Source organism: Protopterus annectens, chromosome 1.part2 (genome assembly GCF_019279795.1).
Source record: "Protopterus annectens isolate FY-2018-M chromosome 1.part2, PAN1.0, whole genome shotgun sequence".
NCBI lineage: Eukaryota > Metazoa > Chordata > Ceratodontiformes > Protopteridae > Protopterus > Protopterus annectens.
The window spans coordinates 897,533,403-897,558,412 of record NC_056727.1 but is presented as its reverse complement, the minus strand read 5'-3'; the positions used below and the strand labels follow the sequence as shown (position 1 = coordinate 897,558,412).

At 36.1% G+C, this 25,010-nt stretch overlaps 1 protein-coding gene across 1 annotated transcript in view; it reads left to right on the top strand.

Annotated features, from left to right (window-relative positions):
* The window catches only part of LOC122791686 (xanthine dehydrogenase/oxidase-like), a 1,688,659-nt gene that overhangs the window by 343,686 nt on the left and 1,319,963 nt on the right, over positions 1 to 25,010 (top strand). The window contains exon 6 of the mRNA XM_044059558.1: positions 1,084 to 1,145. Within this exon, the coding sequence (XP_043915493.1) occupies positions 1,084 to 1,145 (62 nt within the window). The remainder of the gene's footprint in view (positions 1 to 1,083; positions 1,146 to 25,010) is intronic.

Genomic DNA, 25,010 nt, shown 5'->3' with positions numbered 1-25,010 from the left:
CAATTAGTTACATACATCAGATGTCCACAGTACACATTAAACGATCGGTTACTAACTTTATTTACAAATGTGATTTACAAAAGTTTGCAAATTTGATAAGAGTTTGCAGAAAGGAAGAAGAGTGTAGATACTGAGCAAAAGATGTAAAGAGAGAAATCTTGGTTGGGTTAGCCTTTCTTGAGAAGGTATATTTACTGATTAATATAAAAACACAAGTTGTTGCCCTGTAGCTGAATATGGCTGTTAGATGGGAAAATGAAAGGACGGGGAAGGAGCGGAGGGAAGGCCAGGCATTCTTGTAGCATAGAGTCAAGACCAGAAAGAAGAGGTTGGGAAAATGAAGGGAAAGAGGAGGGTGGGAGTTATAAAGGTACAGAGAAAGGAGGTGGAAACGTTTACAGTTAGGTGAGTGAGGTATAGGGGATGGAAACGGGGGGTTTATAGGTATGGATGGCAGGAAAGAGTAGCAAGGTAGGGAGAATTTAAGTGGGGTCGTACATGGTGCTGTATATACTATAAGATGTGCACAAATCACTTTGCTTTCTGTAGTCTGACTGCACTGGTGTGCATTTTATACCAGCTATACATCTGTGTACTTTGTATACCAGTGGTCAACCGAATAATATTTCTTCTGGCTTTGGAGTGCTTAGACAATTACTATTATTCATTTTTAAGAACTGTGCCAGTGGCAGGAGTGTGTAGCAAACATAGTACATACAATTCATATATGTGACTGCACATTGTGTTTATAAATTCAGCTACCCATGAGTAGCTCAAATGTGGGTCTTCTATGCTTTATCTCCATGCTTTAATCACTTTGCTCTTTTTCCTCCTAGCATGTTGAAAAGACACAACAAGCTTAACTGTAAGACAGAATGCTTATAGCTGAATATAGCAGACAATCAGATACAGCTGTTGTCATATTTTTTAAGAAAGGTTTTCATTAACTAAGATGTATGACTATGTTAATATGAATTTATAATGATATGCTAGAATACGAGACTGGAAGTAAATAACTGAACGACAGCTGTACTTGAACTAATTGTGTGATATTTTCTGTTGTTTTTGTATTGCATACTTCAGGTAACTTGTGCCGGTGCACAGGATATAGACCGATTCTTAAGGGCTACAGTACGTTTGCAGTGGTGAGTGATTTAGAGTCACAGACTGAGCTGTTGCTCTACTTTTTGTTTATTGCTTAGCTCATACCACCTGTACTTGAGATTTCAGCTTGTTTGTTGCTTTCCACACTGATGCAAAAATAGAGCTAATGGTAGGTACCCTTTTTATTTTATTTAGTTTTATTTCTTAATTGGGATAAACCACTGATCTTGATGGACCATTTTCATGGTCAGCCCATTGTATGCACAAAATGAAGTACTATGAGGAATTTACAGAAAACTATATAGTGAACAGAAAACAATAAATAACAAAAAATATTTTAAGCAGGCATTAGTAGTACAGTAGCAACACAACAGATATTTTTTGCACAATAACACTATTTGAATATGTTGAATATGCAATTAGAATAAGAAGACAAATGTTATGCATAATATTTACAATATGTACCCAAGTATATAGTTAATATTCACTAAGTTACACAGTATGTGTGTACTGTGCATTAACATACAGCTAGAGCTCATGTTTTTTTTTTATTTAGATTTGTAGCATCTCGGTATATATTCATGCACAGTTGTATGCATTCACAGAACATCTGCCAGATTTTTGTAGCATGGAAAATCTTAAAACAGCTGGAATGAGGGGGGGGGGTTATAATTTATTACGATGTCTTTTGTTTCATTTTCATTTATTTTGTATCCAAAAAGCTTATGAAAAATCCCAGGGCCATTGAAACAAATGTGGGACTTCTTTGTCTGAGACCACAATGAATAAAATTTTGTAATCAGTGAACAATGCAGTCTTCTACGGTTGGCCTCCATGAACATAGCCCTGTATCTCTGAGTTTCTAATTTTATATGCTAATGCTTTCAAATGTAATGCAAAAAGTAGTGGGGGGGGGGGCAAAGGACATCCCTGCCAAGTAACTCTTTCCAAGGACTCCTATTAGATAAGTATCCTCTCAGCTTGACATACACCATTGCCTTATGATATATATTCTGTATTAAATCTATTAAGGGTAATGGGAAACCATATTTTCTCATAATTTGCAATAAATATTCTCAGGACACCCTATCAGGCACTTTTTGGCGTCACATGCAATTAATGACTTTTCCAACTCCTCTGTCTCTCTTTGTATCAGCATTACCCTACAAACCCACACTGGTCATTATCCACAAAGGTAGTAAGTATACTTGATAATCTCTTAGCAGGTAAAGATGCTAAAGCCTTATAATCATGATTAAGAACCAAAATTGGTCTATATGCTGAGGGATCATAATTACTCTTACCCTCTGTGGATATAATAGATATCATTGCTTTCCTCCACTAGGATGGCATCTGCCTTGAGCTTAAAACCATATTAAATAACCTCAGCCATTGTTTCTTTAGTAGTTTAGCCCCAATTTCCAAACTTACATAGGAAGGCCATCTGCACCAGGTGCCTTGCCAGTTGCCTGTACTGCCATAGTTGCTTCAAGTTCTTCTATAATAATTGGCTGCAAAAGGCTCTCTACCTCCATTTGACTTAATCTACTCCCTCAGGGGTCCCACATAAGGCAATACAGTTTATCCTTTAAATCCACTGTTGTCCACTTAGCTTTATATATGGCTTCAAAGAATGCCTAAAGACATCCAAAATGTCTGCCAGGGCCTTTAGTATCCTTTCTGTCCTAGGATCCCTAATCATTACAATAAGCTGCTCTTTGCTTCTTATCTCTTCTTGCAAGAGATTTTAGAGCTCTAGGATTATTATCAAAAAAAAGTATTCTAAGAAACCTCTGTTGTCGGTCTGTTCGCTAGTCAATAAAATTCAACAGCGCATTAAATACCTCTCGAGACTCCACTATATTTTCACACTCTCCTAAACAACCACCTTTCTGCTCCCTCCTCAGTGCTGATAATGCATTTATGTGTACTTGTTTACCCTTCTCCCAGCATTTATTCTGTTTACATTGGATTTGTGTTTTAAGTGCTCCCAAAACCCCCTCCCAGAGCAATGCCTTATTTGTATGGGATCCTCTCAGCCAAGCCAACAAATTATTCAAAGATGATGACAGCCAGCCTGAGGAATCCCTCTTCCTCAACAGATAGGCAGGATATCTTTAGTGTTTTTGTCCTCATACTCTGTCATTGTCATTGTTAATAACAATGGGCAATGATCTGAGAGGAAATTCTGAATTGTCTCGACCCTGGTTACTATGGTTTCCAGGTACTCATGCTCTTTAGTGGTATAAAACCGACGCAGCCTGGAATAGCTACCAAATCTTGTAAAATAGAATGTTAAATTGTCTTGATTAATGTTATGTTTTGGTGGGTCAATCAGGACTCCCGGTCACATCAACAGTAGAACATACTCCACTCCACTCTCCCCCCAGGACAAGAATACCCTGATGAAAACTTACTATTTCTCCTTAGATTAATCTAATGTCCTTCAGGAAACTTCTGAGGGGAGAGAGGCCAAGGCAAGAGCAAGTTTTCCCCCTGTCAAATCACCCCTAAGCAGAATATATCTGCCATCCTTCTCCTGTAATGTTTCATCAACAATAAATGGAACCCAAGGAGAGACTAAAATTAAAGTTCTAGAGCTCTTTGAAATGTGCAGGCCCACTGAACCCCCCCCCCCCCCCCCACTGACTATGTTTTATAAATTCTTCATGTTTAATGGTGGAAAGATGAGTCTCTTGAAGTACTCTGATATTAACCTTTGATAGCACCAAGAATGCAAGCATCTTCTGCCTCTTTACTTTGCATTCCATGTGGGCACCTTAAGAGGGTATGTTGTTCCATAAACAGGTAAGTTAAGTGACTTTTTGTCCTGCTGGTGGAATAAATGTGCAGTACAAACCTAACAAGTGTAAAAGCTTTGGCTAGTCCCTGGAGTAGATCAGTACTGTTAGGGAACAGTTTGTTTTGTCCAGCCAACCATTTAAGGATCCCCCTACCCCCACACCCCCAAATACTTACACGTAGAAGCCTCTGTCTACCTTACCATCCTACAATGTTGGTTACTATAAGTGCATGCAAAACACATAAAACAGTATTAAAACTACTTCTGTACAACAAGCAAAAATATGTACATTGAGCAACAGCTTCATTATGGCAGAAAACGTCTGAGAAATATAAGTCCTGCCACAAAGCCTAACACATTATTAGACTCACAAACACATGGTATAATTGATTCTTCTCTTGCTTCTGACATTAACTTCACTTATGCATATACCAACCCAAATTTAATTCATTGAGCTGGTATTCATATTACAGGAAAACAAATAGTTGAACAACTCACTCCAGTTTTATATCAAAATTATTCCTGGTTGCCATGTAAGGAAGCCAACATTTTTACATTTTCTTACCCTTGTGTAGAGACTCTCAAGGAAAGTTGGCTAACTAGGCTAACAAGATTGCCGAGTTCCATCTTTTTCTAAAGCCAACTAAATGCCTCCCTTGAGGAATTGACAAACAGTAGCTCTTCTCTATGTCCCAACCCCTTGTACCAATAGTTTGTTGTTTCCTATTAATTTATCCAGTCAAACCTCATGCTAAAATTTACAACTCAAGCCAATAACATTTATTTAACTTTACCAAACCAATGTGTCATGAACGTAGCAATTGACATTTTCACAACCCTTTTTTTTCATTAGTGTCTCAGTCTTCACTATTCTCCCTTACTACAACTGCAGTTTCCAACTGGGTCAAGTCACAATTCACTTGTTTAACAAGCTCTTTGCCCCATTTTAAGTGCTCCTCCAATTGTCTACTAAACATTGGGAATGGCCTCATTACATGGCTATCCTTATCTAGTACAACACTGTCCACCCATTGCTGCTTCTCCTTACCCTTTGGTGTACCGGAACCATTCTGCTAGCTGTCTGTGTTCCTCTTCCAATTAGTGACAGCTTTCAATGCCTTTTAGTGTTCAGGAAAAGATTTAGCCCACATGGAAAAAACTTCTGTATAGCAGGATACTGCAGCTTGAATCAGAGCTTTCACTCCCTGAAGGCCTTGATAGCTGCAAGAAAAGCTGTCTTTTCCCCAGGTTTGGACAAAATACTTGTTATTGATATAAAGTCTGGTGCTGCTCACCTGCAGACTTTCCTTTTTGTCAGAGTTTTGATAGTAGTTGCTTCTTTAATGTGTAAGATTGAAGCTTTACCACTATAAGCAGGGGAACCTTATTTTATCAACCAGAGGGGCATAAACCCTGTGAGCCCTTTACCTGAGGTTATTCTCCAGTGCCAGTCCTGTCCACTCCCATAATTTTCCTTTGATATAGATGAGACAGTCTAAGCCCTCTGCACTCTCTGGAAGTAAATTGGAGGTTTTCATGACGTGCTCTGTCCCCAATCTCTATGGTTATATGCTCTAACTCTCAGTGCCATAACTCCAGGATGGCTTTATTTTCTTTGGTGTTACTGACTTCAGCAACACCATGTTCACATCTGAGTGGTTGGATAAGGCATCTTCCATATGCTCCAACCTTTTATTAGTGGCCTTTACATATTCTTCCTGGGTGCAGCTAATTTTAAACAGCTCAGCACACGTTGTATCCAGCTTCTTTTCTATTTCAGACTTCCCCGTGCCACTTTTACTTGTTTGCACAGGAAACTTGACATCACTAATTCTCAAGTTGCCCATCTGCTTGTTTCTTTTCTTTTTCTTTTTAGCTGACATAGATGTGTTCACAGACCACATCAAAGGAGTACTCACAGTTAATCTTTAAAAACATAACCAGCTGGAATTTATTAGCATTTTTGATTTGATTTTAAAGTACAGTAGAATCCAGGTGAACACTTCACTCCCCCATCTTACTGGAAGTAGAATGTAGATGTTTTTGGAGATGCATGATGCATAAAAATACAGACAAAAAAGATCAACATAGTATTATCACAGCCAGAATATATATATATACATATGTGTGTGTGTCTGTTTGTGTGTGTGATTGTGTGTGTGTGTGTCTGTGTGTGTGTGTGTGTGTGTGTGTGTGTGTGTGTGTGTGTGTGTGTGTGTGTGTGTACATGCGTGCCTGCGTGGATGTGTGTGTATGTGTGTGTGTGTGTGTGTGCACACACACACATACACAGAGGTGCATTGCATTTAGTCAAATGTACAATTTGTTGAAGGATTTCTTTTGCTGACAGAATTAGTTGAATGCATGTTTTCTCAATAGGTGGAATAGTAGAGTGTGCAATAAAGACTGTAAGTTAAATTGGAATAGTTAGTAATGCTGAAACTTTCAGTTACAATGAAAGTTTCATCACAGAGGTTGAGTGTGCATGTGTGTAAGTGTGTTTGTATCGGCGTGTGCATGAGTGCTTTCAGGTTAGGTTAAGGGCTAAGGAAGGAGAGATGTATTGGTATGCTTGTACACTGGTACGTTTAAATGTGTGTGTGTGTGTGTGTGTGTATGTGTGTGTGTGTGTGTGTGTGTGTGTGTGTGTGTGTGTGTGTGTGTGTTTGTGTGTGTGTGTTTGTGCATGAGTCTTGTTTAGTGGTAAAGTTAAGGGTGGGTGTAGAGTTATGGTTAGCACATCCTAACCCTACTCCTACCCTGGCCCCTGATCAGGGTACTAAACAATCTTTTCCTAACCGTACCAGTAATAAGACACACACACACACACACACACACACACACACACACACACACACACACACACACACACACACACACACACGCTAACACTTCTAGCATACTAGTACCCAAGCACAATAAACACTCTTTAACTTACCTTAACTCTTACACTAAACCTAATCTCCAAATACTGACACATGCACAAACACACATGCAAACACAAACACAAACATACACACTTAATCCCTGATCTCAAAACCTTTATTACAAATAAAAGCTTCAGCATTATTAATTACCCAATTCCAAATACCTCACATAAGATATTATGCATTTTGACTATTCACTGCTCGACAAGACAAACATTCAACCAATTCTGACACCAAAACATTTCTTCCATGAATAATACATTTGACCAAATATAATGCACCTGCGCCATGCCAAAGAAAAATTGAGTATTTGGGACATTTAATTTTATTTTAATTTCAAAAAATATAAATGCATAATATTATAATTGTGAGGATCAGAACAGTGTCATTGACTCAAAACATGACAGGAATGCTCACCAACTACAAATATATAAGATGAGCTCATGACTAGAATTATGCAGTCATATAAGTTTATTGCTCTGTGACATTGTACTTTTTCTAAACTGTATGCATTTTTTTTCTATTTTCATATACTCCTATTAACCAGATAATGAGGATTTTCATATTTCCAAGAATTTTCTCAAAGCACTCATTTGTCACTTTATATGTTAAAATAAAGCTATGTTTTAAATACAGGTCACAGTGTTTGTATCTGTGTTTGTTTTTTTGGATAATGAAAGTATATCTAAAATTATGAAAACAATTAGACATTTCCACAGGATAGAAAGATTCAGATTTTGCCTAGGATGTAAGACTGGTACTCTTAAAGAAAGTAGTATAGCAAGGGCAGAGCGAGAGGAGCAACTGCCCTGTGCGCAAAGTGTTGGGAGAGGTTATTAGCCAATCAAGATCTTTCTTTAATGCAATACCGGCATTAGTATAGTTTGCTATAGTTTAAAATACACAATTATATTGAAGGAGGTTTGTGGGAAGGAACCTGAATGATATTCTAGTAAGTAGTTTGAAACAGTTTAAAAGAAAAATATATCTTTTTTGTTTCAAGAAACAATGAGCACTGTAGTGCTTTGTGCAGGCAGGGTATAAAGAGTAGCAAATGCTTGCTGTATTTGTAGCAGGCAGTTTGCTACATTTTAAAAAGGATTTTTTTTTAAACTGAAGCATGAGCATTATAGCACTTTGTGCAGGCAGGGTATAAACTGTACTAACTGTCTGCTACATTTGTAGCAGACAGTTTGCTAGTGTTTAAAAAGGAGGCTTTTTTAAAACTAAAGCATGAACACTGTAGCACTCCATGCAGGCAGGGTATAAACTGCAACAACTGTTAGCTACATTTGTAGCAGGCAGTTTGCTACAGTTTATAAAGGATACATTTTTTTAACTAAAGCATGAGTTATGTAGTGCTCCATGCATGCAGGGTATATACTGTAGCAACCATATATTACATTTGTAGCAGTTTGCTATATTTTAAAATATACAAATATGTTGAAAGAGGTCTGGGTGAAGAGACCTAAATGGCTGGAGCAGGAAGGGGTGGTGTTGTGTATCTGGCCACTTGATTGGTGTGCCTATAGAAGAAATGTCCATTGTTTTTTTTTGTTTGTTTTGTTTTTGTTTTTGCTCTTCACTAGAAGAGCTGAGGGAGCAAAGTACTAGTTGGTAGTACCAGCCCAGTGCACTGGTTGAACCAGCTATGCTTGTGCTTAAAGACAATAGTAAAAAGTATTTTTTTCAGTCACGCATGTTACATAAGGAAATCCAAACTGCAGGTTATTTAAAACATTGAAGAAGAAAGTTCAAAGTCAGAAAAACCAATGGATTAAGGAATGAAAAATGATAAAGTACAATTTCTCATGAAATTTAGGGCTAAATGATTATCTCTACATAAAGAATTTTTGAAGAGTTTGGAAAGAGGATAATGCACATATATTCAGCATAAGGAAAAAAATCTCAGTCATTTCTAGCTGATAAAAGTTAAATTACATGTCAATAGAATTAATATAAAAATATACTATTTAATAAGAAGAACAATATTCTTTAAAATAAACTAATTACTGTTTTTGAGGTATGTAACATCATTTATGAGGAAGCCAAGCTTAAAATGAAACATATGTTTTCAAAAATTCCTAAAGCATTTCAAGTGCCAAATAATTCCAGAGAACACAAATACAATAGTTGGCAAGTAAACTGGTATTATCCTTTTTTTAAACACCTTTATTAAATTATCACTTGTGGCTGAGACAAATTTACATTCATATAAAAGTAATCAAACTGTATTAACATAACACACATTATACTTCACATATATTGTTCAATATAATATAGCCAAAGTAATATTACATAAATTATTCAATTCCTGCCTTTTTTAAACAAGCCACATCTTTATTAAACTATCAGTTACTACATAGGCAATCATACATTTATATAAATAAAAACAAACCACAACACAATCCTAATTGCAAGCATTTTACATCACACACCATACTGACACACTCCCAGTATCAAACATTATATATCACTTATAATCTCCCCAATCTTTCTCACTCAAACATTACATAGCTCATTTAAGTCCTGCCACCTTTTAAAGCTCATTCCTCCCTTGTATGTATTGTTCCCACAATTCCCATTTTTTCCTATGTAGTTTGCTCCTACTCTTTTCTAAAGGTCTATATTCCAGTTGTTTTATCTGTTACTATATTCACTACTTCTAGTAAAGTTGGTTTAGATTTTGATTTCTATTTTCTAGTAATTGCCTTTTTGGCAGCCACCATTATTAGACACAGCAAGGCCTTATCATGTTTTGGCAATTCCAATTCTGTATCATAGCTCAGAAAAAACATCTCCCTCATCAGACCAATCTGTCCACCTAGCATCTCCAACAGTGCATCCCACAGGGAATACCTAAAGTCCACCAACTCACCACAGTCCCAGAATATAGGTTCCCAATTACTTCTTTCTTCCCCTTCACATCTCCAACATTTGCTGTCTGCCTGAGAAAAAATTCTCTGGAGTCTACTTGGGGTTTAAAAATATCTATTTAAACATTTCCAACCAAAAATCCTAAATATTCTAGATTTTGTTGCATATTTGGGAGATGTGTATATATATATATATATATATATATATATATATATATATACATATATATATACTCCCATTGTTTCTTTGTGAATTGCTTATCTAATCTCGCTTCTCAAATTTTCTAACCTATTCTGATTGATTCTTATAGTTATAATGCAATATTTTATATGCTCTAGTAATTATTCCTTTTTAATGGCAGCTTCTGTTCTAGATTCCATTAAAAGCTCTACTAGTGATGTTCTTTCATTTAGAGATGGTCTTTCATTTAGAACCCCCATATTTCTTTGTCTTTGCCTATACTTTGATATCAATCCCTGATAGGGAAGCCAATCTCTAACCTGCAGTCCAAATAAATTCTTGGCATCTTCCCAGTCTATAATCTTTCCCTCTGTAGATATTTGCTCCCAATACCTTAGTTCCTTTGCCAGTTTTCTCCAATAAATTACAACCCCCTCTTGCCTACTATCTGTATCCCTAATTGCAGCTATCCCTATTGGCATAATTTTTTTCTCCATTCTTGTGTTGGTTTAGTTCTTAGAAAACCTTCTGCTACTATATGGATATAATACTCTGTATGATTATTGTTATTCTCCTTAAAGGCCTGCATCAAAAATCCCAGTCTCTCTTTGTTTTTTGAGCTTCCCCCATTTCATCATTATCCCTTTCCACTTTGAATGATAATTTTCTGCTTGTGCTATGTATAGGAGTCTTAACTGTGTAGCACTGAAATACCCCTTCAAATTGGGTAATCCCAATCCCCCCTGTTCTACCAGAAGAATCAGCTTATCGCACTTGACTCTTGCCGTCTTCTCCTCCCAGATAAAGTCTTTTAGCTCTTTATTAATTGCTACCCAGAACTTCTCCTGCATTTGATAAAAAATATGTCTGACGTGTATAAGACTAAAGGAACTAAAATATTATATAACTGCTTGTATCTTGATATCCATAGTCATATCACAAAGCTTCCATTTTCTCAGTTTTCATATTATCTTTTGTTTAGTCTGCTCCCACATATCCTTAGCTGGCACATTATAATAATTTTAATCCATACTCCTAAATACTTAATTTTATCATGTATCTGTAAATATGGGTATTCCTGAGCCAGTTCATGTGTGGGTACATAATTTACCACTATTGCCTTTGTTTTAGTTTCATTATTTTTTTTATTCCAAAAAGATCTGAAGCTGTCTCACAATGTCCTACAACACTGTAATGTCTTTTTCTGGTTTTGTCAGGTATAAAATAATATCATCTGCAAATAAATCCAGCTTTTCTAGACTACCATACCAATTATATCCTTAAATTTCTGAGTCCCATATTTTCTTTGCCAATGGTTCTAAATATAATGTAAATAATAAAGGGGAAAGAGGACACCCCTTCCTGGTTCCTCTGCCCAAGCAGAAATGATCAGAGAGGACCACACTCACTTTAATTTTCACCTCTGATCCCTCACATATCCCCCTAATCAACCTTATATTTTTTTCAGTAAATACAAATGTTTCCAGTGGCCTGCTCATAAAGTCCAGGTTTACTCTGTCAAATGATTTCTCTGCATCAAGACTCTCCAACAACAATGGTATTTTCTTACATTCTGCTTCACTCTGGATCATCAATGTTCTGTTAATGTTGTCATATGTTTGTCTCCACTCCCCAAAACCACACTGATCCATATCTATCAGTTCTGGCATTACTTTTGCCATTCTTTTTTTTAGCCATTATAGACATGAACACTTCATAATCATAGTTTAGTATTGAAATGGACCTGTATGAAGCTGGATCTGATGGATCTTTACCGACTTTAGGTATTACAGCTGCCACTGCTTTCTTCCAGGATGGTGTTACTTCTCTTAAGGTACTGTTAAACAAAATATTCCAGATATTTATAATTTTTTCTCCTCCTAGCTTCCAAACTCCCACAGGAATACCATCTATTCCTGGGGAGTTTCCTGTAGATTGGTTATACATCACATTTTTATATCATCTCCTCCTATCCTAACCATTAGTAATTGAGCCTTATCTGCCTCTAGTCTTGGCATATTTATTCTTCCATAAACATTTTTATTTATATCTTTTTTTGATTTTCACATTTCTGTGCTTTATAGAGACTCTCATAGAATTTCCAAAATATTTCTAATATCTCTACAGGATCTTTTGTTACCTTCCTTATTATAGGCTTCCTAAGTTTGGCAATGGCCCTTTCTACTTTCTGTTGCCTGAGTTGTTGTGCTAAAGTTTTAGTGCTGTAGTGTTATTATCAAAAACAGCTGCTTAGCAGCAATCTTTCTAAGCTTGTGCATATTATTGAGGTAATCCCTTATTTTCTGCCTAGCATTCTGCAGTTGATCCTCTTCTTGTTCTGTGAGATTCCCCCTTATCTGTAATAATTTAACATTTGTCAGTCCCTTTAAATAATTCTTGTTACTTCTTAATTATGGCTCCCTTTCCTTTATTTCCACCATATTTTAGAACTTCACCTTAATTTTATCCCACTACCTAGCTATATTTTCAGATGAAATTTCTATCCTCTCTAACAGTTCCTGAATAATCGCCATTACTCATTCCTTAAATTCCTCTCTTTTCAACAGCTAGGTAAGAAAGTGCCAATGTCTCATTTTTATTTTATTACCCTGTGCTTTTATTTTAGCTGTTATTGGTGCATGATCTGAAAGAGTAATTGGGTGAGTATCAAGACCTTTAATTAAATGGACATGTTCCTATGAAATGTAAATTCTGTCTAGCCTAGCCCAGTTTTTATATCTTTGGGAATAATATGTAAATTCACTCCAAAATCCTATTACTGAATTCACACCTTTCATGCCAAATATTTTCATAAATTTCTTCAAAAATCTACCCTCCTTTGTTATATTTTCTCTTTTCGGCCCTCCAGACACATCTTCACTTTTGCGAATCAAATTATAGTCCCCACCTATAAGTAATATTCCTTGCTGAAAATTGATTATTTCTCCCAGAATTTTCTTATGCTCTATTTTAGCAGTTTTAGGTGGAATGTAAATACATCTCAGTGTAATCCTCCTCCCTTGCCAGTAACCTCTTAGCACTACAAATCTGCCATTATTATTTTTTTTTATCTTCTTCTATCACTATTGAAGCTCCACTTGCAATTAATATAAGTGCTTCTCTTTTCTTTTTCCAGGGTATCCTGCTGAATAGCCATCCTGAAAACCCTTCTTTATCAAATTCTCATGTTCAATTCTTTCTAAGTGTGTCTCCTGTAACACAATTGTCTGTACTCTGCATTTTAATACAGTTCACTACTCTTTCTTGTTTGTATTTAACTGTGAGGCCATTTACATTTAAAGACATTAAAGAAAGCATCATTGTATTAAAAAGTTATTACTTCCACCTTTTATGTATAACACCTTTTTTTGCTAAATGTTTATTTCCAGCTTTTGGGTTAAATGCATACACTGTTTGGCAGGTTGAACTTTTATACAGTTTCTTGTCATATCCACTTGAGCATATTTCATACCTTATAAAATGTTTTGTTTTATTGAAAGCCCTCAAAAAACAAACAAAAAAACCCAAAACAAAAATAAAAAACAAAAAACCCACATTTCTAACATCTACTAAAATCTATTACCTAAATACTAACACAAAACTATGTACACCTTCAAATATTGAAGTTTTACCATCCTAATATGCACGGAAGTCCCAAACTGGCAGCCACACTCATAGACTTGAGTTACCCTAAAAGAAAGATTATCCATGGTAAGAAGCATGGTGTAGCCTGTGCTTCTACTAAGTGCAGAATGGTTTAGTCTTATCTTTATAGCTCTCCCAGCTGGAAGAAAACCTTGAATTATTTCAGAGAACATTAACTACCTTAGGAAATTGCCTGAATGCTTTCAGAGAACATTATCTACCTTGGGGAAAACCCCTGAATGCTTTCAGAGAACACTATCTCCTAGCCAACCTCTCTTTTCTATTTTCCCCAGCTAACCACTTTCCACCAAACTTTAGCTAGTTTCTCTTTATCAGATTGTCTCCACGAAGACATGAGAATCAGGCAGCCAGTTCTCTTTATCAGATTGGTTCTATGGAAACATAAGGAACAGCTGCAGAATTATTACTCAGCATACATGTATTTGCCAGAAAAAAGCCTCATAATATTCAATGTTCTTATTCACTTACTTGCTCTCTCTTAAAGCTGTTACTAAATCAATCTAAGGTATTTAATAGTCATTCCCCCATGCAAGAATGTGAAAAAAAACACATTAATTTTTCTATTATCAGGTGGTGGTGCTGCAGTAGCATTGTTGCCTCACAGTAAGACACTGTCCTGTTCGATTCTCAGCTAGAGCATCTTCTGCGTGGAGACATGCGTGAATGGGCGCACCTTTGTTGAAGGTTGTGTGTCAGGCCTGGCAAGCCGGCACGTAAAAATCAACTGCCAATCATTAATGGACCAGAGTTCCGCTGTGGCGACCCGAAAAGCCGAAAGACACAAACAAACAATACTTTTTAACCAGGCTTTTTTTTACATTGCAGTGGCTATATTTCATAAAACTTAACAGGAACAAAGAGAGAAGAAGGTAGAAAACAAAAAGAACAGCCACAACTGCTTACAATCCACATTACACTTACAAATAATTGAAAAAATATTTACTTTATAGCATGTAAAGAAAACCACATGCCACAAAATTAGTACTATTTAAGAAAAAAATCTTTAATTACAGTTAACTTTCTCCCTCCTCTTCCCTTCCACAAAGCACTTTTCTGAACATTAATGACATGGAGTAGGGCATATGCTTTAGATTCACCCACAAGAAATTTTGAAAAACTCCAATATTTTCAGATTTTCTTGTTCTGGCATATTTCACAGATATAATTCTTGCATTGTAATCCCATATTAAGTTGCTGGTTTTATTACTGTTCATCTCTGGAATCCTGTCTGTGCACCATACTCTTGATTCTTCTAGTCAACTCATGTGCTCCCTTCCTTCTCTCCAACATTTTCCAATGAACACTTTGAAAACATTTACAGGCACAGTCCCTCTGTGGTCTTTATTACCAGAAGAACAAGAAACAGAATCTTCTTCTGCTTCACAGTTTACTTTTTGTTAGACACATTTTGTATTTCCTCCTTAGCATGTACTTCATCAAAAAATGATTTTGCCCTCCAGGGAAGAATACCTTGAAGACAGTTGTGTACAGCAGTTTGAATCTCACACCCATATCTTGACATTCCCTGAATAATGGAATGCATTTTCTCCTCTTCTGTCTGGTGTACAATGAATAATCATTTTCCACAAATACTCTGCTGTCTCCCACTTTTAGTACTATGTCCTTCTGCCACAGTTTTCTCAGAGTCAACTCCTTCTGCTGGTAGGATTGCATCTTTACTATTAAAGGTCTAGGTTGCTTGCTTATAGCCATGTTTGGAGCATGCACACCATGTGCCCCTTCAACTAGCAACTCCTGCTGTGGAATACCAGTCCAGTTGCTTATTTGTGCTTTCATAAAATGAATGCAGTCTGTTCCTTACAGCTTCTCTGGTATAGCTGAAAATCTCAGGTTTTCCTTACTTACTCTACCCTCTAATTCTATTATTTTTGAAACATCTCTTCCTGAGCAGTCTTATATTCAGCCAGCCATTTCATCATTTCAACCTCTGATTTTTGGAGCTTTATCATCTCATCTGATTATTTGTTTAAAGCTTCTTCCATTTTTTCCATACTTTTTTTGTTTATGTTGATATACTCCATAAGTGTTTTGCTTATTTTAACCAGGTCTGTATGCAGTTGCCTTATATCTTCCTGTAGGTTATTGGTAGTCACATGTGATGGTTGCATTGTTTTTTGCTAAATAGCTGCAGAACTTTCCCCAGTCAGTGTTTCTTCCTCACTTTTTGTAGCTGATTTTTTTCCAGGTCTTCTGTATTTCTTTATTATTGTCATCCAGGCAGTGCAGGTACTAGCCAGTTACTGAAATTTACCCATAAACACAAGTCTACTGACCTTTTCTGCTGAGTTTCTGGTTTCACACTGGGAGAGCTAGAAATAAGCTGTTACTCAATGTGCAGCCATCTTGGAAGTCTGTCTAAACTGGTGTCATCTTTGGGAGATCTAGTGTGTGTGTGTCTGCATGGGATGGAATGGTCAATAGTCCCACTGGCTTTGTCACAGGTTGCCTCCATCTTTCACCACTTGTTTTTTGCAAACTATTGCTACCACCATAATGCCTGTTTTAGGCAGACTTCACCTGGTATACATCCCAACACAGCAAAAAACAAACCGTGTAATAACAAGGTGGCACTGTAAATGCCAGATACCCAAACAATAAAATCTCTGAACTTGAACCATTCCTTAACCTCAAAATTATCAGCACATATGTAATTACAGAAATCTGGTTCCACTCTAGTGATAGCATCCCATACATTCCAGGTATAATGCTTTGCAAACATTTTGATCCAACAACAGCTGTGGGGTGTATCTGTATTTATTCATAACCTCATTATCTCTCGACACATTTTCCATTATACAAGCATAGAACTGCCTGAAGTCCTAGTTATACTGAATAAATGTAATTGTCCCATTACAGCTGATTACAAATATGAATATTTGCCCCCTTCAGAATATGCAGAATACCTTAAAAAGTCAGAAAATTTGACAAGCAAACCAAATACCTTTCTTACGGGCACCTTCATCTATTTATACCTAAAGTGGAAAACATGTACCACTGACAGCAAATATGCCCAGGGTTGTTTTACTTTACAAAAGCTAATACATTTCATCAAATTGTATCCTCCTCCCAAGAGGAGGTGTTAACACTTCTTGATCTTTATCTTCCAAATATTTCTTCCATTTGCACCAGCATACTTATTATCCCCTCAATCAAATCTCATACTTTAAGAACCTGTTTTGTGTTCCTTAATAACTCCTCTGCCTTCGGGAATTACTCCAAAACTAATTGCTTACTATTTATGATATTCTTGTTAGTAGCAAATGGTATAGCTCCCAGCAGATGTAATAGGGGCTGATGCCTACTGTTCTGATTTTACTCCTTCTTGGATTTATGCAGTGAGATGTACATGCTAATCTAGTATAAGCAGAATAACAAGATTAAATCTACACCCATATGGAGGAACTGCTACATCAACAAACTATAATAAAAAGGAAAAGCTCCTGGTCATACTTAAAAGATGTCATCATTATAAAAGATATTTAAAACTGTAAGTCTCGCAAATTTATCATTAGGTATATGTAAGGCCAGCTGTGAATTTAGGATTGCAACTAATTCAAAAGACAAACGTAATGCCTTCTTCAGTTATATTAGGAAAATTAGAAGTATCCAACAATTTTTTACTGAACTTATCTCTGATTGTGCTCCTTTTCTGACACTAAGGACATTACTGATAACTTTGTAGAAAAATTATTTTCCAAGTTCATTCCACCCATCCTTACCTCTGTGTGCCCTCACAGCCTCCCTCTTGAGATCCATTTAGAATTAATCCTTTTAGCACTTCCAAATAGTATAAACACTACTTCCATGGATTCTCATGATATTCCTGGATGTCTACTGAGAAGTGTAAAGTCCCACCTAACAAACCTCATTCATCAGCTCTTCAACCTAAGTCTCTCTACTGGTTATGTCCCAGAGGAGTGGAGAATGGTGGTTGTGGTGCCCTTACATAAAGGTGTTCCATTTACTGACCCTGGGAATTACAGGTGTATTAGTCTCACTAGTTTTGTCTGTAAGGTGGTGGATCATATTATCATGGCTGAGATAATTAATAATATAGATAACCTTGTATCCCTAGATACACAGTACTCTGGCTTTCCAAAAGGGTGATAATGCCTACTCATCCCAATTGAGTTCTTTGAAAGGGTTACACAGGCTATAGATAAAGGGCATACAGTCTCTGCTGTTTATGTGAACATTGGCAAGGCCTGTGACACTATCCCGCAAGCTGGAATTATTGACATATCCTCACAACTTAAAACTTTGTTCAGTGATGATACACTGTAAACAACTGTGAACCAACCATATAGCATTTCTAAGGTGGAAGCAGGTGTATCAAGTAAGCCAAAATTGAAGAACCAAAATATATAGAAATTAACATTTATTGAAACAGTTTGGACTTTATTAGTAAGAACGACTAGTATATATACTTTAACAGCTCTTACAACCAATGTATTATTTTATGTGAGAGGTTTGTGTGTTTTTAGAAAAAGAATGAATTTAATTAATTATCTTAATTATTGGAAAATTGAATGAGTGGTTAACTTGTTGGATTATAAAAGGACTGTGAGTCACCTTTGGAATTTATTCTTATGAAGTCTCACCTAGAGATGAAAGCACTCAATCAACTATTTCAATAAATGTTATTTTCAATATATTTTGCATCTTCAGTTTTGGATTACTTGATATGTAGCCTCACAACTTAACATTAACCCATACTTAATTCATTTGGATTGTTAATTGGATTGTTAATTGTCTGTTTTACAGACAGAACCTATAATATTAAGGTTGGGGGTATCTACTTTAGAAAAAGAAAAGTCTCCAGTCAGTCACGTCCTACAAGGCTCTGTCCTGGGCCTTCCTCTTTGCAATCTGTTTCTGTGACTTAAAAGCCGATGTCAGAGGACTTTAGCTAACAATTTTTGCTAATGATTGCAAACCGTGGCTGGTTATTAACTCCCATTCTGATACTCAAGTTCTTTAGCGATGACTGGACCAAACAAATGATTAGTCTATTAATCATGGTCTTACCTCAAAAACCAGGAAATGCATCATAGTTTCCATTGGTAACTCTAGCATCACTACTGCTTACCATTTGGATTATATTCAGCTTACATATGCCCCAGTCACCAAGGACTTGGGTATGTATGTTGACCACCACATTTCTACAGACAGAGATTAGAACCTTCTCTCTTTCACAACTTATCCTTTGTGGTAGTTTCTCAAGGTCCAACAGTTATAGTCCCACTTTATATATTCCTTACTAGGTTCATTATTGAATATATTTAACTCTTTTCTATATGTGCCTTGTTAAGCACCTAAACTAACTTGAGAAATCCTAATATTTCCTCACAAAAAGATCTCAAATCTCAGTACCCTTAGCTCCTCTGATAGACTAAAGGCCCTGATCCACTACTTAATGTCATACAGACTCTTGTAGAAGGATCTCTTCTTGATCTTCTGTGCTATGTATGACTCAGCACTCCTTGAACTCCTTTGCCTAAGCTGAACCAATGGTAAAGCAAATACCAGTTCTGGAGACTTAAACCTATACTACTACATCGACAACACCAGATGGCATGATAGATACCTGATAGAGCATATATCTTGTCCCTGGAACATGCTGCCCTTACCTGTAAAGCAGAGCACTTTCTTAGCAACATTTAAACCGGTCTGAATGAATGGATGTGCAATTATAAGTGTTCACTGTGGATGTGTGCAGACAGTTTACATGATGGGGGACATTGCTATTCCTGTACAACTACTGGGTGATGCAGTTGAGCTTCTCAGTGGTCTTCTTGGCTGTAAGTGTAGTAAGAACCTTTGAACCTATAGGATTACAGTGATTGCCTGCATAGTACCAAATGCAGATGAAATAAAGGAAGGCAATTTGTTAGAAAAATCAATAAGGTCAGATGACCTGATGTGTTGTGGCCCAGTTCTACAAAAGATTTCTTAGACGATAACAACCCTTTCTTGCTTAAATTATATAGTGAATTATGGCATATGGGTTTAAGGATCCCAATATTAGTTAGGAAAATTTTATATATATATATATATATATATATATATATATATATATATATATATATATATACATGGCTCTACTTCAAATAATCAAAGTACTACAATGTCAAATCCCATTTCATTGAGACAAGTTTGCCGAAAGTACACAAAATCAGAATTACAAAACACTGAACCTCGGAACATCAAATACAGATTACTGAGGTGTAGTCAGTAGCAGCAATGTTAACGTACCTGTAAATATGTCTTTTTCTTCCTGGTAGTGTGATCTCAGAGTTGGCATATTTAATTTACGGGGTGTTTGGGATGGAGCACCCCATATGGGGGTTTGCAGGGAGTTTGACCCCTTGCAAATATGGAGAAAAGCAGTTATTATTTTATTTTAGGTTCATAGGTTTATAGGTTGGTACTAGGCCATCAGCCCTAGGGCCTATACAAGTCTAGCCATAACAATCCCCTGGTTTTTTGATTGTTGATTATTTATAGAAGTTCTGTTCCTTTAAGGTGGTGTAGCATTATGGTTACAGGCAGTACTGGATTTTGAACATGAGGTGCAAGGTGAATTACATATTTCTTTTGGCAACCGAAAAGTTTATGTTGATGTTTTGTGATAGTTTTTAAATGTTAGATTGGTTAGGGATACCCGAGGAGTTGGTTTTGACTTTCCGAGATTCAATGTTTTGTAATTTCAAGTTTGCAAACTCCCGGCAAACTCATCTTAATGAAATGGGTTCGACATTGTGGTATTTGATTATTTGAAGTAGACCCACACACACACACACACACACACACACACACACACACACACACACACACACACACACACACACACACACACATACCCTTATCATATGGAGATGGGAATTATGGGTCAAATTAATTGCTAAACATTGACACTAAAATGTTGTCAGCAACAGTAGCTAACATATTACATATTATAATATTTTCAATAATTTCCAGCTTCAGTCAGGTATTGTATGTCATGCTAATACATTAATATCTTATTTGATCATAAAATCATATTCATATTAAGATAACCAAGTAGCAGTGGTAGCATTTGAAATTGCAAAGGATTTTTAAATAGTCACTATTTATTTCTTATTTAAGTTTTCATCATTCTTTGTAGTTTCTGCATTATCTGTATGTTAGAGTAAAGCTTTACATTTTAAGATGACTACAATGTTTTCATTAATGTTATGTATTTACAGCAGATTGAAATTTTGACATGACTCAGTCAAGGCTGCTCTATGTCTCTTCATTTGCTTAATTTATATTTGGATCTACTTTTTCAAGACTTTCAGAGTAACCCTATTATAATGAGTTTGAGGACAGCAATGTATACCTTGGATCAGAGTAATGGGAGCACCTTTTAATGTGTAACCAAATTTTGCAGTTTGCTGTTATTTCTTCTGGAATGGGCATACATTTTTCTGGACCAGGAATTCTTTAAAGTGCCTAGGGCTTTCTACCACAACATGACAATTTGTTATTCAAAAACATTTTAATGGTGATGACCTCATTATTGGCTAATTTGCATGTTTCCTGAATCACATTTACTACTGGCTGATCTAAATGTAGTAGTAGTAACCTGTTGCTTGTATAGGCAGTGGCATTTCCCCACACCACTCTCTCACATACACAATTCCATAAACATGAACATACACATATGTATGTTTGGCCATTGGATTCTCTACAACACAGAGTGTTTACAAAGCATCGGAATCCCATAATACAATAAGTGCTTTCATCCACCAACTAGGCTTCATCAAATTTACTTTTAAGTAACACCTTTAACTCATAGAAAACTAATATATACATAAAAAGCACAAAGTATCATAAAAAATGATTGGCAAATTCCTACACAGTACAAGTAAAAGCTAGCTTGATGTAACACAAGTCATATTTTGCAATCCAAACTAAAATAAGAAACAAAAAGAGTACTAATAAAACAAAGTTCAAATAAACTTAAGTGCAGAACCAGTAATTAACTCTTAGTCTGTCTCCAGACAGGAACAAGGTGTCACAAAGCTCCCTTCACTAAAAGCTATTTAGTATCAAAGTGACAACAACATCCTTCCAATCAAAAGCTGCGATAAACTATAAAACTAAAAAGAAACAAAAAAATCAGGGATGTGAAGTGAAGTGCGTGTGTGTGTGTGTGTGTGTGTGTGTGTGTGTGTGTGTGTGTGTGTGTGTGTGTGTGTGTGTGTGTCACAACAGCACATGAATTAAGAAAACAATATGCACTATAGTAACCCCGGAAAGATGCGATTTAAAGAAACATCACAGATGAAAATATGAGTAAAATAAAAACTGTAATAATAAGTGTATTAAAAACAAACAAAAAAGAAAAAGGAACATTTCCATTGTAAACATTTCAGTTTTTCAGACTTGTTTCCAGTTGAAACAAGGTAGTGTCCAGGTTGCTGGTATTGCTATTTGTATCCGCGGATACATTCTGGTTACTAGTGTCCCTGTTCAGCAGTTGTTTTGTCCCAGTATGGAGCCTTCCTGAGACTTTTACAGTCATCATTTGTCAGAGGATGCATTAGTCCTTCTCCTGTATTGTCTTCATTGGTTAGTTTATAGATAAACACATTCAAAGAAAAAACGTGTACTTGCTCATCCTGAGACTCACTTTTTGTGATAAACAGGATTCCTGGATGTGAAGTAGATGTACTAGAGTCATTGGTGATCTTTCTCATTTGATTTGCCTTTTGTTTGTCTGGACTTTCATACTACAGTTATTTTTTCTATAGTTAGGTTCCCACTCAGATCTTGATGCTTTCATTAAAAGTATCAGGGATAACATCTCTTTCCTTGATTTTACTATTTCAGGTATTGATCAAGAAGTACATTTTTTAGGCATTACTTTGTCTATTGATGTCTTACATGTCTGTTTTTGCTCCACAATTTATTGTAAAGACACCTTCAGAAACAATTGCCTGGATTTCAACAGTCAACATCCCACCTTTATGAAAAAGAATATTGTAAAGGCCAATGAATATTGCAAAGGCCAATATTTACACATCAGCAAACTTGTCAGTGAAGACAGCATGTTTTTTAGAGAATGTGAAATTCTCAAAGTGCTTCTTTTAGAAAGAAACTACCCTGCTGATTTCATCTACTCTTGCTTTCAACAAGTTTCCAGTTGAGGGCATCCTCACCACCAACTCATTGTAAAGTATGGGTTTACTAACATTACCAATCTCTTTGGATTCCAACAACATTATACAATGCATCACCACAAACTAGAGCATTATTAATGTTAAACAAGAACTTTGCAGACCTGTGGGTCAACCCTCCCATTTTTGTTTTAAACAACTATGTTGTTTAAATCTTTATTTGAATCTGAAAACAAAATGGTACAGTTTGTCGATTCCTAATAATGCAGGCATGTTCTCATGTGGTCATTGTATTTGCTGTAAATACATTTTAGTGGGAGATCAGCTCTTTCTGTCAGCACAGTTTTACCCTAGAGTTTAAAGAAGCATTCCATCGTGCTTCCACTTGTATTGTTTACAACTGTTCATACTGTGGATCGTTCTACATTAGTAAAACTATTTGTAAGCTAAGTGACAGAGTAAAGGAACACTGCAGAGCTATTAGAATCTCTGACTTTAAAAATGCTTTAGCCAAGCATAGCTCTGTGTATTCCCAGTTTTCATGTTTCAATTTTCCTGTTCTTGAGAAAGTTGTTGTGCCTTTTGGTGACAGTAATAACTTGCTTGAGGTTAAGGGACTACAGCGGCAAGTCAGGCTTCGTGCTGACTCACCCCCTGGACTGAATGGTAATTTAAACATAAAATGCTTACTCAAATGGAATAGATAGCTCATGACATCAACGTTGTGGGCAGAGCTTTATCTCATGTTTTAGGCTGTTGACTTTAGAATTTTCACTCACTCATATTTGAATACTGAAAGTATTCTGATGAAGTTCAATAAATAAAGAATGAAAGTGCTCAAATCTGAAATGTGCTTTTCTATTACTTTTTCCTTCCTTCATTAGAGGCTTTTTATTTTATATAGTGTTCAGTAGTACCTCTTGAATAGTTTTATTGTACTCTATTATGTTTTCAATGTTTTTTTGTATTTTTTGAGTGTTCTGGGCTGAGTAAGGTCAAGCCATATTTTAGTGTTGGTATTAGTGTATTTTTAGTGATGGCTAAATGGTTATGGGATCTAGGAGATAGGACATATGGCAGTAGAGTTTCAGTTGTGTTAGAATCTTAGTAGTAATATTTTTAATAGAGATGGAGAAGTTGTCTTTAGGGTCTAGAATGAGGCCAAGATACTTTTGTTGAGTGACATACTGTATTTCATTATTATCTTTGAGAAGAATGAGGGGCAGGAAGTGTTTCTTAAAGGTGGCAGAAAATTCACATTACTTTTAGTCATTTATTAGTATTCAGAATGAGTTTGTTGTTGTATAGCCAGGAGGTTAACTTTGTGAAATGTATCTGGAGTTTGTGTTGTATGGAAGGATAGGTTGTACTAGAGTCTATCGTTAAAATATCACCAGTATACAAAACCAAATTAAGTTTTTGAAGTGCAGAGGAAATATCATTAATAAAGATGAAGAAAAGTAGCAGCCCAAGGACAGAGCTCTTTGGAATTCCAGTGTTTAGAGTATCATTATCAGCAAATTATTTTCAAAACCTTGGAATGTTCTTTCTTTTAGATTGCATTTGAAGCAATCGGTTGTGTTGCTCCCAAAGTTTAGTTTGCATAATTTGTGTAGAAGGAGATTGTAGCGTACCATCTTGAAGGCCATAGTCATCTCAATTAATATGCTTGTGGAGATGAGACCATGATTTATATTATTATATAATGTATTAATTACTATAGTAAGAGCAGTTATTGCATTGAATGAGCTTTTAAAGCCATATTGTTGGTAGCAGAGACGGCCATAGTTATTTATGTGTTAAATTAATTGTTTATAAAGCAATTTTTCAAAAATTTTAGAGAATGGACATATATTGGATATGGTTTCAGAAGTCCTTTATGTTTGTAGGTTTAAAGACTTTGGATGAGAGGGATGATGACTGAATGTTTGAATGCTGCTGGGATCTTTGATGTGGTGAGAGAGAGAGAGCGAGAGAGACTGACTATATGTATGAGAGGTCGTTAATATGAGGAAGGAGGGATGGAGAGGGTTACATTTAGACTCAGAGGGACTTAGAATCAATAAAGCATTTTTAGTTTAACAGTAATTGTTGTGAAATGAAAAAAGGCTGAATATTCTGCAAGAGGGTGTGATTGAGGGTTGTTATTGTTAGATGTGAGGTTACTGACAGAAAGGAAGTAGTTAGTAATGCCTTGAATGGTGGACAGGAGAAAGCTCTTAAACTGCTTTGGGTGGTCAGTACTTTGCATGCTATTAAAGTAAGACAGTTGGAGGAGTCTGTAAT